The sequence below is a fragment of the Amblyomma mixtum genome, chromosome 4 (assembly GCF_055824585.1).
Source record: "Amblyomma mixtum isolate Tamu chromosome 4, ASM5582458v1, whole genome shotgun sequence".
NCBI classification, from domain to species: domain Eukaryota; kingdom Metazoa; phylum Arthropoda; class Arachnida; order Ixodida; family Ixodidae; genus Amblyomma; species Amblyomma mixtum.
Window position 1 is genome coordinate 110,326,672 of NC_143015.1, and position 16,774 is coordinate 110,343,445.

The window sequence follows — 16,774 nt, forward strand, 5'->3', positions numbered from 1 at the left end:
CAGATTCACTGCGGTGGCTCAATGGTTAAGGCGCTTGTCCACCGAGCCGGAGTACCCAGGTTCAAACCCGACCGCGGCGGCCACTTTTCGATGGAGGCGGAACGCAAAAGGCACCTGTGTGCTGTGCGATATCAGTGCAGGTTAAAGTCACAATCATTAGGAAGTCACGTGAACAGTGTAAGTCCGCAGTCTATCCAACAGCGCATGACTACAAAAGCCTGAAGTCAAAAGGCAGGCTGTAGCTGTGAAGGTGGTAAGCAAGAGTGCATGTTGCATGTGTCAAAAGAAGTCGACGCAGAGCCATGTAAAATCCTATAGTTGATTTTATTTACATAATTATGCCTAAATTTTAAGAATTATATCAATTACACAAAATCCTCGTGATGAGAGAAACAAAGGAGAAAAGAAGCCACAATAAACATCTCGACTATGATCCTACATGAACACAACAGCAATTTCTTTTCCTCCATCTTAGTTGACTTTGATGCCACAGAGAATGCACAAAAATAAACATACGTCTCCACAATTTCTCCATACACACACACAAGAAGTGACACCAGCAGCAAAGGTAAAGCGTCGAGGAAAAAAAAGAAAACATTCGACTTCCCTCGAGGGTGCAACAAAAAAAAATCGTAAGAAAAGGAAATGGGCGTCACAAACAATGCAGGCCAGACAGCTCTAGACAACTTTTAAACTTGATCAGCAATGAACGAAGTCAGAGCATTCATTTTTCAACGCTCAAACAAAATGGGATCACTGGACACTTCAATGAAACGAAAATAATCATGTTTTGGCTGGATGTAGTGCAAATAAACCAGGACATTGTAAAAACGCAAGAGAGATTCATAAACATATGCATCACCAGAGTGTATTGCAAAATACTTTAAAACATGAAAAAAAAAACTACATGATCCCAAGCAGCAATACTTTGTCCAACGATTCTGAGTTTACAAGCATTTTTTTTTTCCTCTCCTTGCATCTGGCACACGTCGATGATTGCGCAATCAATACCTTGAAGGTCCAGCCAATCTTCTTCCCAGACCCATCCACCAAGCTGTCATTTTGCCTTTGCATAGACCTGCTAAAAAGCTATGAAACTCCAATTCGACAAAAATAGTATTGCCCCAGCAAAAATATCTAGCTATGACGAGCCAGCCCTTTTAGCCCGCCCTCCCATCCAAAAGAAAAAACTTGCCACAGAACAGCCTAGCACAAGAAGACGCCTATGTACATGTAAAAACACCCATAAACACTGGAGGTTGTGGTAATGGTAGTAGTTACCTAACGTCACAAGATAGCAGTCAGTCGAATCGGCGTCATCACAGCGCACCACAGATAATGACGAAACAAGAAAAGCCTAACAACCGACCTACTACCCAGCGCGACAGTCTTGTGATGCACGACCTTGCAAGGCTCTTTCACTTCCTCGATGAAATCTACGGCTGAAGACTCGGCAATCAAGCTCTTCGCGATACGTCTGCGAGGAAACGGACAACAATTCCGTAAAATCAAACCATGGTGAAGAAATCGCACCTCGGGCACCTTGTTTGGCCCTCTGGCTCAAGACGTCTCTCGCGTTTGCTGCGAACACCACAGTAGTACGCACGGCCACATCACAATTTGGCGGCAAATCTCGAGACGTCCCTCCAGAGGTAAGAAAGCACGGCCCTGCCGTTGTCATGCGCCGGAACATGACAAACACAAGCGTAGCCACCAACAGAACCACACAAACACAAACAATGAGCAGCCCACAAATGACAAAATAGACAATATGCGATATTTGGCCAGGTACGAAATAATAAAGAAGCGCACAGGATGGCGGTATGTCTCAAAAATAAGCTGCAATTCACGGAGCCAAATAAGACGCCTTTTTCCTCTGGGGGCGAACACTTAACGTGCGCAATGAAAAAATCCTGTTAATACATTTAAAACTACCTTACAAAAAAAACTAAAGCATGCGGGTCAAAACTTGGTCAGAGTGATTTCGAAACCGCATGTGAACAGCGTGTCGTTAGTTTACATGCGCAATCTTGCAGACATCACCGCAGAGCCTACGTCAATCTCTGCCCAAAGAATTGTGTTCCTTAGGGAAATGTGCTTCAAGCTATAGTGACGCCCGTGTGAGCAAAAACAAATTTTAGAAAACAATGTCTCGCAAGTCACCTATATAATGAACCATTATAACTCTAGATTTGCTTAAATATGGCAGCTCTTTCTTAAATCCTAGTCAACTACTACTGAAACAAAGCCTAGTGGCAATGCGGAGAAAACTTGTAAGCATTCGCTTCACGCCCGCTGCTTCGCGCACGTCACCTCCGATGAAGCGAGCAATTGTGCTCCGCACGAATTTCAACAGCAGCGAAAAAGACACTAATGTTGCAGCGGTCCAAAATAAACCTGTTCGCAAGGCGGCCACCAGAATATTTTCCAACATGTTTTCAAGTATGGCTGCAAGATATTTCAGTGCCAATACAGTTCAACGATCATCGTCACGTGCAGCCAACAACCTTCAAAGCTATCAAGTCGTCAACGTTCTAGTGTTGACAGGCTGTCTTAAGACAAGCCTTTCACAGTTGTCCGTTCTTAAAATCTGTCAGCCTACCATCTTTACATGGAGAGGGGTGACAAATGCCTGAATTACTCAAGACTAAATGTCATTTTTCAAGTCCAAGACAACACTGAGGCTGCTGGCTTAATCACTTTTGCCACTAAGTCCTCACTTGTTTGGGGATTTTACATTGTGCCTACAAGTACCTTACTCTGTGCATGTGGTTTACACCTAGAAGCACAGAGTGTTTGAGAATGCGCACACCCGCCAATGATTGGAAATCAAATGCAGACCCGATGACCCTTGTAAACGTGAACCTATTGCGAACTGACCCCGATGGACAACGACTCGAAAGGGGCTTTGACGTTCCCGCATGACGTTTGTCTTTCAAAGCGCAGCTGTTTTTTTTTTTTTTTCAAAGGTCCCGACAGCTACAGGCGTGACACGAAAAGCTTCCAAGTTTCCTCAGCGTGCTTAAAAAGTTTGCACAGGTAACTTTGGAAAAAAAAAAGAACTAAACAAAGGTGGTAAACGAGCACAGAGACACAATAACTTGCAGAACCAACAACACATACGCTTTGCAACCACCACCTAAATGTGATCAAGCACAACGAAAGGTGAGACAGACAAAATGAATAACAAAAAAAAAAAGTTTTGAAAAAAAAAAGGATCGCACAGCATAGCAGACAACTGATGGCGAGCTACGGATTGCACAACCTGGCTTGGTGAGGGTGCAAAGAGAGCCACCCACGAAACGGCACAAAGCGGCCGTCGTCTACCTCTCAGGTTGGCACGACAAAGGCCGTCCACAACGCCATCAACACGCGTCTCGGGAAAACCATTGCTACAGTGAAGATGTGAAGAGACCACTTTCCAATGGTTCTGACAACACCAATCACGGATACAACAGAGGTACACCACAACGGGGAATGGAACACAGCACATGTCACGCGCCTGACAAAGCTACCGAGAGATTCGACAGTGTGCTGCTGTTGCCGCTAGGCGATCTTCAGCATCACCTTTCGCACTGCCAACACTGGAGCAAGTGCCAACGACATCGAATCACCAGAGTGTACACTCAACGTGTCAGCGGGCTTTGCAATTACTACTAAACTGTGGTTTGTGCACGAGCACCTTTAACCGTGTGGTCAGTGACGACAACACACAATGGTGCACACCGCAAAGGTAGCGAGACCGTGTTGATGGCATGACGGAGGGCCTTGCTGTGAAAAGTACCAGGCAGCACCGATGTTCAAAAGGGCCTTCACACGGTCACTGAACGAGCACAACAGAAGCAGGAATCCCCGCAGGTCTGCGATGCGCCGTTTAATCTCCAGCGACGCACAACGACCCTTTGCTTAGAAAATTGAAAAATTTTTTTTGCTCTTTTTTTTTCCCAGTTGCTTACTCGTACACCTTTTGTTCCTACAAGTTTACAATAATGACCTAGTTTGTGTGTAATGCCAGTGTGAGTGTATTTCCTCTGTTTGTAGTTGTCGTTTAGGGGGGTCAGTGGAGTTGTGTGAAACGGTCGAGCGCGTCTCGCGCATTCACGCACCTCCTGACGCACACAGGAGTGTTTAGGGGGAAAGGAGGTTGTTAGCACTCGTGTAGCATGAGAAAAAGTACAGAGGAACAGTGTCACAGCCACAAAGGGGGAAAACTTGCGGCCTCTCTTATTTACAGCAATTAAAATAAAAATAAAAAGGGAGTAAAGAAAAAACGGGAGACTTCTCCGTCCTTGTCTGCATTCAAACCAGCAGCACACCTGCCATGTCGCACACCTGTCCACCTGTGGAGAATTGAAACCCACTTTCAAAGTTAGAACGCAGCACAGTGGAATAGCCAGTAAAGCCTTCAACTGTACACATCCTTCTCGCCATAGTCATTTCATGAACGGAACTCGGCCGCCTGCCCTCTAAAGGCCTTTAGTGAAGCCACTCGTGGAACAGTCCGATGGAGCAACGGCCTTCACCCACCGCCTTCCGAGGGCAGGCGCCACAAAACGAGGCCAGAGACGGAAGTCGGAAGTGAAACGACAAATACGAATGGTGCAGCGCGACCTCGTGTTGTTAGTTGTGCGTTTGATACGAAGTAGCCTTCGAAGTTGTTTTCATAATAAGAGGTGCGGGGGAAAAAATTGGAATAGAAAAATAGCTCAGAAGGGGGATAGAGGGGAACTCTGAAAAAGACTCCCAACACCGAACTTAAACGCGGAGCCTTCCACACCCGAGATGCACCTCCCCGACTCCCAATTCTTCGAGGGGAAAGAAAGAAAAACGGGAGACCGGGGTGTCGGGCAGAGGACGTGCACACACAACGATCAGGGGAGTCCTTCCCCACCCCCTCCCAGCGAAAAGGGACACACCATTGATAATGAAAAAGAAAAACGAAGAGAACACAAAGCAAACATGACCTAACTGTGCATTCAATTTGTTAGTTTTAAATTTACACCTATAGCTTTTTTTTTTCCTCCGTTCTCGTGAAAATTCCTATAAATCCATTTTTTTTTCTCCACCATAATAAAAGTTGTTGTTCTTGTCACGCACCGTCAGCACCTCAGGTGGGTGTGAGGGGAAAGACAGAGAGAGAGAGCCCCTGAAATAAGAAGAGTAACCACACCCCTGCTGAGGCAGCCCGCTCTTCCATAGATAGTACATTATAATAGATATTCATAAATACATTATTACTATAACTATCCATAAAGCTGGTATATAAGCACTAAATCTTCAGGCCGTGGGAAAAGAAATCCTCTCCCGCCCAAGCACAACAGAAATTCCACTACTACATCCAAGGAGAGAATAGACAACAAGGTTGAGGGGAAAATGTGTAAGGACAATGGAGGAGGAAAAAAGGGATAAAACAAAAAGGGGAAAAAAGGAACTATACTAACACAGGTCTCCCCTTCCTGCCAACCTCGTTCCACGGCACTGCATTTCGATCTATGCCCAAGGGACGCACCTGGCGTGAACTACGGCAAGAACATACAGAGCAGCGCGCGGGGGGAAGCTACCGTTGATGACGCAACACTACAGGGGTAGACAGGGAGTGCAGTCAGGAACTAGGGAAGCGTCGTGCAGTAAGGGCAGCCACAGCTGCAGACAACTTCAGCGCTTCGACTTTTGGTTACCAAAGTGGGGGAGACTAACTACTGCAGACACACGTGTACACACACAGCTGTATAACACAGAGGCGGGTAGGGCAAAAGTTCACCAAGAGACACCCGACAAGCAAAGAAACGGATAACACGGCTGTGAAGAACCATCATAATCTGTAATCCTACTTTTTTTTTTCTTTCTTCAGAGGGAAGAGCAAGACATCCTTGGAAAATGGTAGCCTAAAACGAAGTGGGGTTGGAGAACGCGTTGAAACATCCCGAAACGGCAGCGAATAAACGCAGCTCTACTAGCTCCCATCGCACACCTACTCCGCTCCTGACACAAGCCGGTTTGCTCAAAGCAAACAAGCTGCCGCCCTCATGCACTGCTTGCTCACAGATAATGCATGCCAGCCACTGCCACAGTCTCAGTAATCGCGGGTAACTGGGCTGGGCAATCTGGGGGCAGCAACTCGACAAAGATGAACCTTCTTCCCACTGTCCTCGATCTAACTCTCTCTACACGCCCCGTACATACAGAGAAGAAATCAAACGCAATGCCAACAGGACGTTTCCGTCAAGGCGCACAGACCATGCTCGCATAGTAACGAAAAAAAAAAAACACCGCGGAGAAGTTGCGCTCACTCCCTGAATACTGAACCACAGACGTCGTTGGAAAAGCCTGCTGCCGAGCAGTAACTGCGGTCCCGCCTCCGACGACAGCACTCAAAGCCGATGCAACACCCGAGCCAACCAACACCAGCGGCTCCACCTACGCAGTGGAGTACCCCACACAGACACAACCAGAAAGCACACTCCCCCACCAAGCTTCCGGCATCATTGGCCATCTTCGTCCGCCAATTCCACCATTTCCTTTCTCCAAACGCTCAGCTGGGAAGCAGCGCCATGCTTCTTGTGGCAATCCATCCCGCAGTACACAGATGCGAAACAGGGCGGCCCCCGTTTGTGCCCAAGCTTCCCTCTCCCTCACGTCGAGTTTATCCAACACGCGCGGCACGCATCCCAGGAAAGAGAGGGCAGCCAATGGAAAGTACTGTCACCCCCACCACCTCCACAACCACCCAGGTGGTGAAGTGAGGAGTGCAGGGTGTAGCCAGGAGAAAAAAACAAGAAAAAAGAAAAAAACAGGAAAAAAGAAAGCACTCGAGAAATGAAAAATTAATGGTAAAAACCTAGCTACAACTATTAAAAGAAATCTAGGAATAAAACGGGGTGAGCAGTGTAGATGTCCCTCCCTACGACAGCCTTCCCAGATGCAGTCTGATCTTCCAACACACCTTACTACGCGCAGCTTCACCTGTCAGCACTTTCATGCTAAAGATGAAAGGAAGTAAAATTTCATTTCGAAGACATTGTGCCCACTTGACAACACCGCCACTTACCAAGGTTACTTTCATTTACCAATGGGTCACGCCAGCCATTTTACAAGTTGGCGGTGGGTTTGTAAAGCCTCATCCATTGCAGTTAAACCTGGATGTAATGAGCGTGCGCTCTCCTCTAGCTCGGCCGCGGTGGCCCCGCCTCTCCCTACCCCACTTGTAGCGGTGTTGTGCGAGCCACAGCGGATGTGACGGCAGCTGCTGCGGCAGTCACCTGATCAGCACAATCACGGAACACTTCTCCGTGTTTGTGAATTCGAGTAATGGCGTTTTCTGTAAACATTTTCACGGTGATTTAACCTACACTTATTCCTTATTTTGGTTTCTGTACTTCATTGTCTTTTCGGGTCTCACAAAAACTGCATGTAACGATAAATCCCGGACTTTTATCAACTTCATTATGCCCAGGTTTAACTGTACTACCATACAGCGTCAATCATTTTTAGCGCCCGCGCTTGACACATCTCCAGGGAAGTAAATAAAAACCAAGAACACTCTAATCAAATTCCAAAACAAAGGCAGGCTTGGCCTGAAAGTTACCTTGACACGACCAAAGTCCAAAACAGTACTACAGTCAAGAAGGCACCCAAGAATCCTTCATATGTTTGAAGTCTGCAATCAAACGAAACTGAGTGCCCACGTCAGAAAAGCTTTGTTTACAAAAAAAAAAAAAAGTATCAGGTTTCACGACAGACAGCAGAATTGCTATTTTGCAACAGCGATTACATACCCTTCCACATTCGGAACTCTTTACACAGCATCACTGCTCACAATGCCATATTGCATGCCCCAGCAGAAATCAACGTCAACATTGCTCTCAAACGCTGATCAAGAAGTTCACACAGCCTAAAATGGACCGCACCAAACACACGGCTTCGCAATGCCATTCCACAAGTGACACTATCAAAGTTTAAAGCCACTTTGCGTTATCACTGCATAAATCACCAGCTGTGTTATCTGCAACACACAAAAGGAAGGAAAAAAAATCATCAGAGATATGGCTGCATCTTCAGTGTCCACCGTCTCTCAATGCGGGCATAAAAGCGTGTGCCAACACTTCAGCACACAGAAAAAGAAATCACTCTGATCTCATGCCAGCCGCCAAACTACGAAGTGGCACCTCAGAGGTGATGCCAAACATACTGCCCTCTGCACCCCGACAGCCGTCAGTGAATGCCAACCAAAGCAACGATCAATTTGCAATGCCCTAACCAGCATCAATAGCAATGCTCAAACCCAGCCACTGATGAAGAAAAATTCTGTGCTCCATTTTTCCAGACCAGTGTTGTATGTGTAACTGCTGTTGAGAAACCAGCACTGTTTCAAATTCGCCAGTGGCGGGCTGCGGAACCCAGCGAGTCATTAGAGAGTTTTAGTATAGCGTTAGCGTGATAGCGGGCCTAAGGGAAATTACATTAGCGTGCCGCAAGCAACTTATCCCCTGAGAGAGTTTTAGTATAGCGCTTTGAAAACGCTAAACGCCATCTGCTTGACATGGATGCCAACGGTCCTTCTAAAATGGTTGACATTGCCGCTAACTTGCCAAAGTATAATATTTCCGAGTTTTTTAAACGAATTATTAGCGCAGCGTTCATTTTCGTCTGAAAAATGAGCCCGAAATTGGAATAAAATGAAATGAAAACGTAAAATAGTGGCGCCCTCTAGTAAAGGCAATGTTAACTACAAGCCGTTGGAGCAACAAAATTTGCCATCACATGACGTCTAATGTTCAAAAACTTGAGAAAAATTTAATATAAACTCTCTTTACATAATTCAAGTCCATAAAACACCGCGAAAAACCTCCAAATCTATTTTTGTCTCGTTCCAGACGTTTTTGCTAGGTTTCTGCTGCATTTCAGGCCATTGCAGACGGTAGCAGTGCAGCTGGCGGTTCCATTAGGCTTGCGCGCTCCAGAATCGAGAGCGTATTTCAAAAACAGGGCTGAATTGCAGCTTAAACTTTATCGTCGAAGCAAGGTAAGTCATAGCGAAAAGCAAAAACACCAGTAGTTGCCGGTAAACATGCCGACCAGAATCGCAAGAGCTGCTGAATCGGCTGAAGCGGGTGGCTGTCGCTCGAAAGGACGCCGCCATGTTTCCACACTAAAAGCGCAAAAGCCGCAACGCTAAATTCTGAAAATTGCGTGCGTACGCTAACGCTATTTCCCCGTTAGCGTTCTGCGCATGCGCAGTCTGATCCCGCTATTCCGCTATGCACGCAATTACGCAAAGCCCGCAATACTAAAACTCTCTATTGTGTCCATATTTGGATGAAACTGCCCATCATGACCGGTGCGAATTTGATGCTGGCTTGCTCTGTCTGGATGCCCATTAGCAAGATGCTCAACATGATGGCGCTGTTGACACGACACTCCACAAAGAAAAGTCAGCATTTTCAAAAGTTCGTCTCCGCTATGACCAATGCAGTTCATTTTCGCTGCACCCGAAGCAGCTGGTGCTGAGCACCAATTGAAAATTCCCGCACAATCAGCGTTCCAAATCGTACACAAGTCTACACCAAGCCCCTACGAGTCGAAACCAGCAAACGAAGGTATATGTCACCCAAAACTATGGTCAGATTCAACGTCACACAATCAAGCGTAGGTGCTGATCCGGGAGCACGTTCACGAGGGAAGGGGGGGGGGGGGGGGGCGCAAGAAGGGACTTTGTGCCCCTGGTGCAACACAGTAGATGGGGGGAAGGGGGGGGGGGGTTGCACTCCCAAGTGTCACAGCGTCCCGTCTATGTTCCCTCTTCGAGCAAAGCGCCGCTTCTCCACCTTCTTTCCCAAGCGAGTTCCAGCCAATTCACTGCAGCCAAAACGCACTGCCCATCAAGGCGGCCGTTCGGGGCATGACTCAACACAAGCTCTCGTCACAACGGGAGAGAGACAGAGGGGGGGGGGGGGAATAAAAGAAAGGGAGAAAAAAAAAGAGGGTAGGATGGAGAGGAGGAATTGCACGCCGCCCCACTGACCGGGAAAGCGCTCGTTCTACTACAACAGCGGCAGCCTAGAGGGACATGGGCAGGTTGTTGCGGGCCAGGTCGCAGCTGCAGTAGGGGCACTTGGTGGTGACGGCCGCGCACGCGCCGCACAGCACCAGGTGGTTGCAGGGCAGCACCGCCACACTGCGGCTCTGCTGCTGGCACACCAGGCACTTGCTCTTGCACTGCTGCTGGTACAGGACCTGTCACGAGAAAGAAGAGTGCAGGAATGGGCATCAGCTAGCATCATCCTCTTTCGATTACATTTACTCGTTTGATGCTACCTCTTCAAAGAACGTAACAACTGCAGCGGACATGTTTCGCGGACGCGTTTTACGGACACAATTTACGGACACATTCTGTGGACACGTTTTACGGACACATTCTGTGGACACGTTTTACGGACACATTCTGCAGACGTTTTTTTTTTTTTGCGTGTACCTCAAACCTCACTTCTCGTACCGCAAACTTATCTATGCAACATTCTCACAAAGATTCCTTCTGCAAAAATTTACGTCACATCCTGAAACAATGGGTAGATGATGCAACAGGAGCACAGACAGATCCCACTGCAATCCAGGGCGGACAGCACTGACCTTGTCGACGGCATCCAGGTCGGCCCGCAGCTGCTCCTGGAGCAGGCGCAGCTGTGCGGCCGGCAGCTTCTCGAGCTCCTGCAACCGCAGGGGGCCAAAGCCAGCCGCCCGCCCAGACGCCAGGGCCTCCAGTTCCTTCTGCAGCATCGCCATCTGGCCTAGGGCCTGCACAGAGGGAGAGAAGAAGAGGCGGCCGTCACCGAGCACTCTCTGCGATGAAAAGGGAGTCTGACAACTATTAACCATCACCCCCACAACCAGCACTGGTTACCGCCACAGCAGAACAATGTGTGCTCAATGCGTGCAGAGTGTCCTTCACGAAGAAAACACCATAAAAACCCACATAGTAAGGAGTTCTTATGTAGCCGTCAGCATGTCAAATTTTCAGCCTAAATCAGCAGTCCTGGTTTCGTTAATTCAAATGAATGGTGGTGTGGGAATGCCGGCTGTAAAAGAAATGTTTTTTATGAAAAATTTTCTCAGTCATATGGATGATGACAGTTTTTTCTCTTAACTATTGTTCTGTGTACATGCTTGTACATCCTCACTGCATCTCACAAACAGAAAATTCTACCTCCCTATTTCTATTAACTCATAGTGAACATCTTATTATGTACTTATGTCTGTCGCTTAGAGCTATTTAGTAGCGTTGTGTTCTCGATGTCTGATTATGATTTCATTTATTGTTCTCCTTTCCTGTTATATTGTGTCATGTTCAATTTGATTTAGTTGGTAAAAAAACCCTTACGTGTTTCGTCTCTTTTTTTTGTTCGAAATTGCAGTGCTTAGCCAAATTGACCCTGCGCTTTATTATGTCCGAATTCTGTATGCCCTGCTGCCTTGTAATGGGCCCCAGGCCTAAGTCAAGCTACTCTGATGTAGCTTTTTGCCTAGGGGCCTTTTTCTCTTTTAGAGAAATAAAGAATATGTGTATGTATGTATGTATGTATGTAAGTATGTATGTTATTATTCAGCGCTATCACCATCAGGTTTCCAGCGAGAGGAGGCACTGTGCAGATGTGGAGTGAGATGTATGTTTTGATTTGAATGCCACTTCACCGTGCTGATCTCGCGATGCCCACCCAATCGAAGTAGGAAAATTGCACCTTGCAATATGTCGTGACCGTGAAAGCTGTACAAAGTAGCTGAGCCAAGACATGCATAACTGTCGAAAGCAACAGCACAGCGTCGAGCACTCCTACATGGACTGGATAAGATAGAGAGTGCTAAGGTTTAGGGGTAGACCTATAGTTACAGCAGCCGGTTCGCTGAAACAGGCTTCTCCGATAATGAAAAATCACTTAAGCACGAAATGCAGTGCGAATAAGCACTTTCGGTGGTCTTTGCTCACTAAAATTACATGTGGAAGAAAACTTTTGTTCTTCCAGCTTTTCCTATCCTCGTATTATAGGTGGGTCCATAATGTATGCAGGTTTCAACGGTAGTTGACCAATGTCACGGAGCCAGAAGAAGCAGGGAGGGCATATTTCTCTTCCCCAACACTGAGCAACACTGTCACTTTCTTCTCAGAGCCAGCTCTGCACTGAACAACCCTCCATACTTGCCCCTGGCATTTCTCATGGTGCTGAATTATAACTATCACAAGCCAAATAGCACTCACAGAAAGACAGTTTTCTTTTCGAGCTCATCCATTATCCATCACCCAATACCCTGCGCCAGCCACGGCTCACCTATCCAAGCAAACTTCCTAACCCCATCCCTGCACGAAAATTTCGGTCAGTCATGCCCAAGTTTTCCTTTCGCTGGAACCAAGTCTGTCATCCCTAGCGGGTAACCATCGGTCATCCGTTAGCTCCAAGACAGATCCCAGCCAGATCCATTTTACTCTCCTGGACTACTGGACTATCACACACAAACTCAATGTCATAAGGAATGCACGAAGCACCTATTTAGTGTTGCAAGTGTACAACAGCACTTCAAAGGTGCGCTTGATGGTCTGTTTTGGCACTGCAGGCAGATGCACTGAAGTGCATGTGGTCTGTGAACTATGTGGTTATCTGGTCATGCTTGCATACGTCTGCCCAATTGAGGAGCTTTGCCCTTTACACAGGACTGTGCCATAGTTAAAACGACAAGGGAGGACACATTCCTTTCGGACAATGTAGCCTACGAACACTGGCCCTCCATCCCAATAGGAGACCGTTCAGCCACTGACACCAACGGGGTCTCATGATGTTGCGGTTGATCCCCTTGCACCTAGTAGTGTGACATTGCAGGAGGCTGGCAGGTGCTACAGGATTAAACGCGGACTGAGGGATTAGCCGCCACGACGTCACGACATACAGGCAACGCTACTGGCTGGAGGTCTTTTTTAACAGGCATCTGCCCTTTCATTATTGAGTTGTATCCAACTACACATGCACGAAAGAATAAAAACTTAGGCCGCCTGCGCCACACAGCAAATACACGACAGGCCATGCATGTAGACACCTTGCACGAACAATGCCAATTCATCTCGTTCATCACAATGAACAGGATGAATTCATCATGGACAAACACGAGACAAAAGCAGGCAAACCCACCTCATCTCGTTGACATTCAGCCACCTTTTCCCTATGCTTCGCTTCTTCTACTTCTCGCTTCCATGCCTCATACACCTGCCAAAAGAAAAGAACAAACGTTAGTTTGCAGTGCACATTCAAACTTTATCAAACAGATACCCTAATTGGAGAACAATGCCCAGCATGCCACAACCCCTGATCAAGGTGCACAAATGCTACCGAACAGAGGCACCCAGCCATGTTAGCAAATTCAGCTCCCCAAAAGATCGCCGGGAAAAGAGGGCAAGTGTCGTGAAATGCAGACATCCTTTACTTTAGAGCACACACGTTCTCTACACAGTGCCAAATCTCCAGAGACCTTCATTAACTTCAGGAACTAAAAAGGTCCATGGCAACCAAACATTCAGGAGCTGCTGCTAAGGACACGGTAAGGATAACTGCAAAGCCACAACGAATGAGTCACTTTCCAATGAAAAGTTTTACTGCTGGCTAGTTACACACGCCAAAGGGAACACAACTGGCCACGTGCATGCAGTCCGCAAAGAAAGAGAGAGAAGGTGTCCTCACGGCTCGCGCCTGCACCAGGCCTTCCTCCCAGGAGCCCGGCAACGGCTGGTGCAGCCCAGGGGGTGCCTTGGGGGCCAGCCGATCGTCCCAGAGCAGGTGTGACGAGGACGGGGACGACAGGGACGCCCCCTGGCTGAAGTCGTACATGCCCGGGAACCCGCCACCCGACGGGTACTTGGGCCCCGAGAAGGAGCCCGCCCCACCCGAGTGGCTGTAGAAGGCCGCGGCCGCCTGCGTCACCATCAACAGACACTGCCGCTAAGAACAAGTACAAATCCCAAGCAGCACACGCAATGGGCCCAATATTGCAAACGAATGGTTTCACTCTGGTCCTTTGTAGGGCCAGCCTTTGCCGATGCATTTTCAATACTGGGCCGATTACTTGCACTGCTCTGGATGTAACACATTTGCCAAGGAACATCTGGCGCCCTGCACAGAAAGTTCAGTGGGCGGCGCACCAAAAAAAATTGGCTATGGCTTAGGTTAAGCCCGGATATCAGCGAAAAGCTTCGTTGATGCTTGTGGTTTAGCTTGTGGCTATGCCATGGTTGTGTACTTGTGGTTCCCCTGTAGATGTACCACGGTTACTCCTGGCAGTGTGTCATTGTCTCATGTGAATCATATAGGCACACATAATTGTTCTGGCGCTTCAGCAGCTCGGTCAGCCTTGCGCTTCTCGTATAACCACTGCCTCTGGGCCAACTTGCAAGCCACCACTTCGGGATCTTCGTTCATGGCGAGGCGTGTGCATTTCTTCTACGAGCGCTCCTATACATATACCTCGCAGCGTTATCACATGCGCCGCAACGAAGGGCAAAAGGAGGGTGACAAGGTGGCGCATGCACAGTAGCGTCATATGAGGAAGCCGAGCGCGCGCCGATGCACACTCGGTAAACACGCGCAGAGCGCACAAACGACGGCGAAGGGCAACCGGCGGAGCTGCCGCCGACCATGCGCGCCTCTCCAGTGACGTGACGCGGCGAACTCGCGCACGCGCAGATGTGGCCAAAATTGATCACGGAGCACGGATCATGTAAAACAATTCCTTGAGCACTTGTGCAATTTTTATGCGAATATTTTGGGAAAAGTTTTGAAGAAAATTTGCTGCAAGAAACTCGCTGAAATGCATGCCATTGGGTTCTCTTGACACCAAGGAATGCAATAAGGGTAAAATTATCATCCTGGCTATCAAAGAACTTGAGTTGTAGGGTACTGAAGCTGCCACTTCAGAAACAGGAATACACACTTTTCTTCTCATTTCTGAAGCGACAACTTCAAAACTCTATAACTCAAGTTTTATGATAGCCAAGATGATAATTTTACCCTTATTGCATTCCTTGGTGTTGAGAGAACCCAATGGCATGCATTTCAGCGAGTTTCCTGCAGCAAATTTTCTGCAAAATACTTGCATAAACATTGCACAAGTGCTCAAGGAATTGTTTTACATGAAATTAAATGACATATCTAGAATCAGCGCACAAAAATACATGTTCCCTGAAAATTTCATAAGTGTGACTTCATTAATAAAAATTTTTTTTTCACGACCAGGGTCCCCCCTTAAAAACCGAATGAACAACGCCCACCGGCATTTCGGGACTGCTGCGAAGGGTCTCACACGAGAGTGGCGGGGCCTCACCTTGTCCATAGCGTGGTCGTGGCTGGACTGCAGGCCGAGGCTGTGGGGCAGGGAACCCACGGGGGGCGACATGTTGCCCCCGAGCCGGCGGTTGCAGTGCATGCCACTCGCCCCAGGAATGTTCATGGGCGCCGAGCTTCCCAGCAGGCCTGCACACGAGTAGCCACCATGCCGTCCCTCAGAACAAACACCTTCAGTACACAGAAGGCTACCCTACGAGGTAACATCAAAACAAGAAATGGCAAAACAACGAAGGGTGAAAAAAAAAAAAAGGTCGCCACCGTCTGGAAAACGAAGTAAGGAGCGTTAGCTGTTCGGTAGTGCCATCTATCATCCACGTGATGTATTGCCAGGTGATTAGGTACTTTTCCATTTTGTCCCCTGACATCATACTCACAAAGTTCCACTTCTATCCACCATACTGGACCGTGACATCATCATTGGCATGCGGCAGGTGGTTGTTTCTACAAGGCTATTATTGTAGATGGCGCTACAAGTCTCAATGCGAGATGTGCTGTTTTCTAGTTGCTGCCACGGATGGTGCTGTGATCTCAGGGTGGTAGCAGACCCCACAAAATCTCGAAATGTGATGAGCAAGAGCTAAAGCTTAAAATTCACCAGACCTTCACCCAGGTGGTAATGCAAACTTCCCTGGCAGCTTGGGGTGGCAATCAGAACATCTGAGTAGGGGAGTAAGGTTTCTGTAGCATTTAGACCACTACATGTGCAATAGTGCCACAGGTTATAAGCTCTAGTGATTGCTTTTTTGCTGACTGCGTTGGAGTAGCCAGGTGCAGTGACCCCATGGGGTGTGTGGAGTTATAAGTAGTCATGGGGATGGGGAGGCAGAAAATCACACCGCGATTTTGCCAAATGCGCCATATATACGGTTGCCGATGTAAAATCTCCAATTCGGGCATTTACATACCCGAAGAAAAGTGGAAATTAAAACCTGTGACCAAAACCTTGGTGAAGTAGTATTCGTACCGAATTCACGCCGTTTTTACAGGACTGTAAGTCGACACCCCCCCCAAGAAACATCGCATGTCAGAAAAAAAAAAACTAGGAAAATGCTGAAGCTTCGTCTTCAAGAGTAGAACACGATAGTGTTATCTGGCCAGAGCCGCTTATTGTCAGCCACGTGCAGGTGTGCTCGTGGGCACATTCGCCATCATCCTCACTAGTGCTGCTGTCGTGATCACTGCTGCAGTCCCACAGCACGTCGTTCTGTAGCCACGTCACTAAACAAACCCAATATTGCAAAGTTCATCGCACACGCACGCAGCTTTTGCTGACGACACTTGGCTTTACCACCCCCTCAGTCTTAAGTTTAGCTGTGCGTAATAAACCCGAGTTGTGGGTGCCAAGACTTGCCACGCCTCCTGGCAAACCAAGCACTTTTGGTTCCATGCAGCTTCCATGA

At 47.7% G+C, this 16,774-nt stretch overlaps 1 protein-coding gene across 3 annotated transcripts in view; it reads right to left on the bottom strand.

The window, feature by feature from the left end:
- Positions 1-305: 305 nt before the first annotated feature.
- unk (RING finger protein unk) overlaps positions 306-16,774 on the bottom strand; it is a 36,932-nt gene continuing 20,463 nt past the window's right edge. For 2 of the 3 annotated variants that reach the window (XM_089587555.1, XM_089587553.1), the window contains 5 exons: positions 15,352-15,500; positions 13,716-13,946; positions 13,170-13,244; positions 10,627-10,791; positions 306-10,233 (listed from right to left, as the gene is read on the bottom strand). In XM_089587555.1, coding sequence (XP_089443681.1) covers positions 10,057-10,233; positions 10,627-10,791; positions 13,170-13,244; positions 13,716-13,946; positions 15,352-15,500 — 797 coding nt within the window. In that variant the 3' untranslated portion in view covers positions 306-10,056. The remainder of the gene's footprint in view (positions 10,234-10,626; positions 10,792-13,169; positions 13,245-13,715; positions 13,947-15,351; positions 15,501-16,774) is intronic. The other variant, XM_089587554.1, reaches the window with a different exon arrangement.